Raw genomic sequence first — 6,112 nt, 5'->3', positions numbered from 1 at the left:
AATAAGGACACAACATTCACCTCATTTCACCCCCCCTCCCGCCGTCACTCTTTTCCGGTGTTTCCCGGGAACCTGACTGACATCGAACGTCCGGCCTGGTTTTCTGCCTTCCCAATATTGCCCCTCGTTACGTACGAGAAAGGCCATGCGCTGTGACGCCACCTTTCAATGAGATAATGCTCCGTAGGAGGAAGGGAGCGAAATGCCAAATGTGATCTAATCTCAGACTACAGAATTCCACCCATTCACCGTGGCTTCCAGGAGCGGGACTCTGTGTACTGTGCCAGGCACCACTAGCTGGCTTTGCTTTGTTTACCTCTTTGCTTTTTTTTCTCCGGCGACGCCACTGTGGACTGCCAAGTACTCGCGTGCGTGTGTTCTCCAATTTATTTACCCACTGAGTGCATTAGAATTATCCAGAAACGGCAACCTATTTCTTTTGTCGGTTTAACTTGTTGAAAGTGTTTCAAAGGTGTGAGACAACATTAGTAAAAAAAACCCCAACCCTGTGCCCATTAAAATGTGTGTTGATACGACTAAACCTCGGTGAAAAAGCTAAGGAGCAATCTGACAAGTATTTGGAAACGTAGCGTTAAAGTAAGTACTATTTTAACAACACAAAAAACAACCCACGATAGAAATGCAATGAGGAAAAAAAAGAAGAAAAAACAAATAATAAGGGGGAAAAAATCGTCAAAGCCATTACAATTAAGAAAAAACCACGGATAAATCCGCCGGTGGAGCTGTGCGCGAGTGTTACCACAGTGCGCGTCGAGACCTCGCCTGGCATGAAGTCGGACTCTGTTAGAGGAACTCGTACAGGAAATCTCATAGCCGGAACGAAAACAGCGCGTCTGCTTGAGGCGGCACATGCTCGCCGATAACTGAAAAGATCACGTTCCCAGTATCGTCTGCACATCATCCAGCGGTGCTGCTCTTACTTTTTTTTCTTCTTGAAATGTTGGACAACATGCCCATGAGTAAATGTAGGTCTAGTGAGGAAGGGTCTCTGTTTAAAAGTGAACGTGGGGACGTGCGTTTGACCGCTGTGCTACTTCTGAGGGTTTTTATGTCATCATTTCGGTAACATCATCCGGTAGTGCTGCTCTTTTTTGTTTCTTTCCTGAAACTTCGGATTACTTCCCCTGTGAATCAATTAATATAGTGGTCTGCGAGGAAAGCTCTCTGCTCCAGCGTGAGTGTGGAGACGTGCATTTGACCACTGTGCTACTTCTGTGGTTTTTATGGATTATTATTTCGGTAATATCACCCGTCAGTGCCGTTTTGTTTTCCTTCCCAGAAGTGTCCAGAGGGCAAGTATCATAGTGGTCAGTGAAGAAAGGTCTCTTTTCAAGTAAAAGCGTGGAGACGTGCGTTTGCTCACTGTGCTATTTCTGTGGTTTATGGATTATTATTTCGGTAACATCATCCAGTGGTGGCGTTTTTTTTTCTTCCAGAAATATGGACTACTTGCCCAGTGAGTTATCACATATCTTTTTAGTGATCTGTTAGGAAATTGGACGGGGAGACGTGCGTTGACCGCTGGGCTACTTCTGTGAGTTTATTAATATTATTACTTCGTTAACACGTTTGGACAGCGTACAAGCAGTGCTTCTGCGTAAAATCTACGTAGGCTTGACCTTTATTTCGCTTCAAAACAAACATGTGGCATTTATGAACACAAGTAGTGTTGAAGACTGGGAACATGAGTATGGCAAGCGTTTGATATTTTAAAAAGAATAAATTATCGAATCTATTTATCCAATATTTCTATAGAAAGCATACTTATGCCACCACCCAATCGCCCAAAAACATTCATCAAAATCGATTCCTTGAAACCACGGGGAAGTTTTCTTAAATATCGTCGACAGGCGAACAATGATCACAAAAAAATAAATAAATAAATAAATCAATAAATCAATAAATAAATCAATCAATAAATAAATAAACAAATAAATAAAACTGAACGCAATATGATGCATGATCTCGTCAGTGTTGAGTCCACTATTTGCTATGAGTATCTGCTGTTCACCTATACTCCTTTGTCCAGTCTTCGACAAACTAATGACAATATCCACGGGTGGGAGGCACATGAATATAAAAGTCAGCAAGCCTCAATAAGAGTTTTATCGTACTTGCAACATAATGACGTCATATAACTGCCGAAGATGAAAGGCCTTACGAGAGAGTAACGAACATAAAAAGGAGGAGAGATAAGGAAGATATATGTTTACGGGAAAGAAGGAGCAAACCACACCAGAGCACCCGCAATTAAAAGTCATTGTACAGCCACGTACTGAGACAATGGAGTAGAGCTGTAGCCTATATTCAGGAAGTAAGACAATGGTTAAGGAAACTAAAACATAAATTTAACTGAAAACGAATTACATGTAGTACGAACTATATTAGAACTGTGGCCGACCACTTGCAGATAGGTAAGCAGATAGCAAGGAAGGTAGGTAGAACGAAGAGTAACAGAAGATGTGATCGTCAATGCCAGAATTCAAGATTACATTTCATTTCCGACTGAAATAATTAATTAAAAGTAACCGAAAAAAGCACGTGGGAAGCCTTTATACAGGATTACAGAACGTTATGTCTCAAGGCAACGAAGAGCCTGCCAAAAATATATCTTGCGGCTGATCTTTCAAATTTGTAATGTCTGTCCGCCATTAAATCTCAAACATTTCAGCGCCTGGGAACACGGAAGGCTGCGCGTGCTTTCAAGCTTGTCAACAGAACATAAGCAGAGCAGACACGAGTCTAAATCAAAATTTCCACAGTGCGAGAAGCAAAAGGTATATTTTCAGGAGTTGGAGTCCTTTAAAAAGCAACCGGCGCTTCCCATGTTTTTTTTCTGTCTTTCTCTTCGGGAGCAGGAAAATGAAGTAGCAGACAAAGAATAGGTAGATGGACATGGGGCTGAGAAATAATGAATACCGGTGGAGAGCTTCGAGGACGTTCCTTCTCTCTCTCTCTCTCTCTCTCTCTCTCTCTCTCTCTCTCTCTGTCCCCCTGTCTCTCTGTCTGTCTGTCTCTCTGTCTCTCTCTCTGTCCCTCTCTCTTCCTCTTTCACTATCTTCTCTAAAAATAATCGTAAACTGAGTGCACTAAAGTTTCACTGATGAGTAAAACGCACCCTTTCCAAGTCCACTTGGCGTTCGGGAAAACGTGGGGTGTCGGACACAATTTTCGCTAATGCAGACTCTTTATTGGAGAGCTCTTGAGAAGTGGGGCTGCCCGGAGCAGCTGCTAGCTAAAAAGGTCAAATTGCCCGATTCCAGACATTCGCTTCTCGCAACTCTCGGAGAACTGAATTACGTGGTACAGCCGTAACAACAGAAGATACCCACACAACGGAGGTAATTCTAACGGCTAGCTTTTCCGAAACGACGATGCAAAACGGCCAGTTAGACATAACTTCCCGAGATACGCACGCGAGAAGAGGTGTGTAATCACGAAAGCAAGTAATTCAAAACCCAAGTTCTTCAGAAACCTTTGTGTAAAAAGACAGGTTTATTATAAATCCATACCTCACGCGAGCACACACGAGCTGTCGGATAAGCCCTAAAGCAGATGTTTAGCCAACATAGCGTCTCTCTCCAGCACAATAATGGTAATGTCAGACAAAAGGTAACAGGTTCATTAGGATGTATTATAGGACGCCATAGATTCGCGCTGCTGTTACAGTAGACACGAGTGTACCTGATCAATACGGTATCCATGGCACCTACGACATTTTTCTAACCCGTTCACATTCACCAAACTCTCGTTGAGATATCAAAACGTATGAAGATCAACAAAGGATGCTTGCAGAAACCCGGTGGCGTACATATTAAGGCAATAACTACACATAAACGCGCAATAGTTAGCTTTCACGGCGAGATATTCACAACATCGTTGTGAGAGCCAAAAATCACCAAGTACACATGCGTCATATTATGCTGTGATACGGGCCTATGAAGTTAACCACTTCATCAAACCTCGTTCATTCTATTACACCACTCAGTTTCAAGGAGCACTCTACAATTCTTTTCAATCGGACCATACAAGCTGACATGTGCCAGTTAAACTGCAGGCGCACAGAACGCCAGACCCGAAAGACGCCAAGTAACGAACGTACTCGTATTGATCAGTGGCCACATAATGACGCCGAACAAGGCCAACGCGTTGAGGGAAATCACGATTATTTGTACGCTGTGTATAATTTCCTTTATGACATCAGCTGTGTTGAATGTATCATTAGGCCTTGAGTAATTCAAAAACAGAAGAAAAAAAAAAGGTTTCGCCATAATATATATATATTTCAGCTGCAGAGTTTTTCCCATTCCACTGCAAGAGCAACAATTTCTAGACGTCCACTTCGGGACTTGCCAAAAAGGCTCGGCCTCCGATTAGTAATAGAACCGTTTTTTTTAAAACAATAAATATCTTGGCTTTTTGGCACTTTAATAGTTTGTGTCTACCAAAAGCAGCGAACGAAAGTTATAAAAAAAAAAAAAGAAATCGATGTAGGAAAGGAACTGGGATAAACGAAACGGTGCGTCTGCTTCCAATGTTCCATTTCGTGAAACAGAGGGTTGCAACAGTCGCACTGGAATAAAAAAAATAAAGCAAACAAACGCAAGACACAAAAAGAGACAGACAAATCTGTGTTCAAGATTACCGACGGTGGAAAATTTCCTGTTACATCTGCAGAAACAAATGGAACAGCGTGATATTCGCATTAGGACGGATAATCTACAGCGTATGAAAGAGACAGCAACAACACGGATATACACACATTCCTTATCGCTGCACAGAGGTACCCTCTGTTAACGTCTTGCTTGAGGCAGCTTCACGATGAACAGAGCCCGAAGGCGTAGCTCCCTACACCCCAATCAGATACAGTATCAGGCTCTGACACAAGCAGAGGAGCCCGTGAGTATGATAATATACTTGTATAAACATTGGGTAAACACCAAAGTCCTTAGAATATATCTATAACCTCCTTGGTTAAACACGAAAGTGTATGTTGTACATTCCTCGTTAATGCCAGCTTGTAAATCCGCGAATGTTCTTCGGGCCATGCATACTTTGTTGAAGCACGGACTTTTGTGAGATGGCAAGTTTATCTCCCTCACACACTACTTGTCGTTAAATTTACAGCACAATTCTGTACGACAAAGAAACTGTAGAAAACAAGGGTTTTTTTTCCATTCGTACATGTTGCAAGCAAAATAGTTGCGTGTCGGCTCACAAGTGTTGTGTAGTAAAAGCCGAATAAGTATGCGAGAGTGTTTGTATGTGAACAACATTTTATGTTTTCATTTACAAACAAAGAAGCAGAATCACAGATACGGAGAGACGAATGAGTGTGTCTACATGTGTGAGTGTAAATACAAAAAAGACACACACTTCTGCTCTTCCGTGTACATGGGTATATTATGGCAAAAGCAGTAAATGTTTCACTACCTTAGAATTACAAAGTTCTATCTGATTGAGATTTTCTGCCGTTTTGACTTACTTAGGCCATGGGGTCAGAAACCAATAAATGTTATGTCGGCTCTATCAAATTTATAAGATTATTCGGAGTCAAAACATTCAAAGAATTGAATTCGAAAAAGCTCTACATGTTGTGAAACTCAACACATTTGACATCAAATGCCCCAAAACTAGGTAATGAGCAAATAGAACTTTATAAGTATTATTTAGCGGTTTGACTGAAGTATATTGTTACACATGTTGCGTTAAGTGACCATGGACGTGCATTGGGACGAACAAGAAAACTGGCAAGGTGAATTGTGGCGCTGTGCACGAAGTAACCGGCCATGCGTACAGCTTTCATCGACATATGGACAAAACTCCCCCTCATCATCATTAAAGTCTAAACATCTGTGGCAAACCTCATTCCCTGTAGGCTTTATATCTTGTTTTTAAGACGGAAAGAATATCACTGCTGGCTCTGCGATTAAAATAAGAAACAAAAAAGTAGTTTCCTCGCTTCTCCATGCGAGGGGAGACGCGTTTGACCAATTTCATCTGTTTATATTCCTGCTTTGGCCACATATCGCTGAATTAATATCCTTCTTTTTATCATGCCACAGCCTCCCCCCCTCTTTTTCGTCACCCC

General features: G+C 41.8%; 1 protein-coding gene across 3 annotated transcripts in view; it reads left to right on the top strand.

Annotated features, from left to right (window-relative positions):
- The first annotated feature begins 432 nt into the window (after positions 1 to 432).
- The window catches only part of LOC101852838 (F-box/LRR-repeat protein fbxl-1), a 68,447-nt gene continuing 62,767 nt past the window's right edge, over positions 433 to 6,112 (top strand). Inside the window, exons 1-2 of one of the 3 annotated variants that reach the window (XM_005094303.3) lie at positions 433 to 597; positions 4,311 to 4,920. In XM_005094303.3, coding sequence (XP_005094360.1) covers positions 4,843 to 4,920 — 78 coding nt within the window. In that variant the 5' untranslated portion in view covers positions 433 to 597; positions 4,311 to 4,842. Of the gene's footprint in view, positions 598 to 882; positions 987 to 1,264; positions 1,478 to 4,310; positions 4,921 to 6,112 lie in introns of those variants that run through there. The other 2 variants (XM_035968746.1, XM_035968747.1) reach the window with 2 other exon arrangements.

The sequence above is a fragment of the Aplysia californica genome, unplaced genomic scaffold (assembly GCF_000002075.1).
Source record: "Aplysia californica isolate F4 #8 unplaced genomic scaffold, AplCal3.0 scaffold00079, whole genome shotgun sequence".
Taxonomy (NCBI): Eukaryota; Metazoa; Mollusca; class Gastropoda; order Aplysiida; family Aplysiidae; genus Aplysia; species Aplysia californica.
Note: the sequence above shows the minus strand (reverse complement) of the source record. Positions and strands in the feature narration are given on the sequence as shown.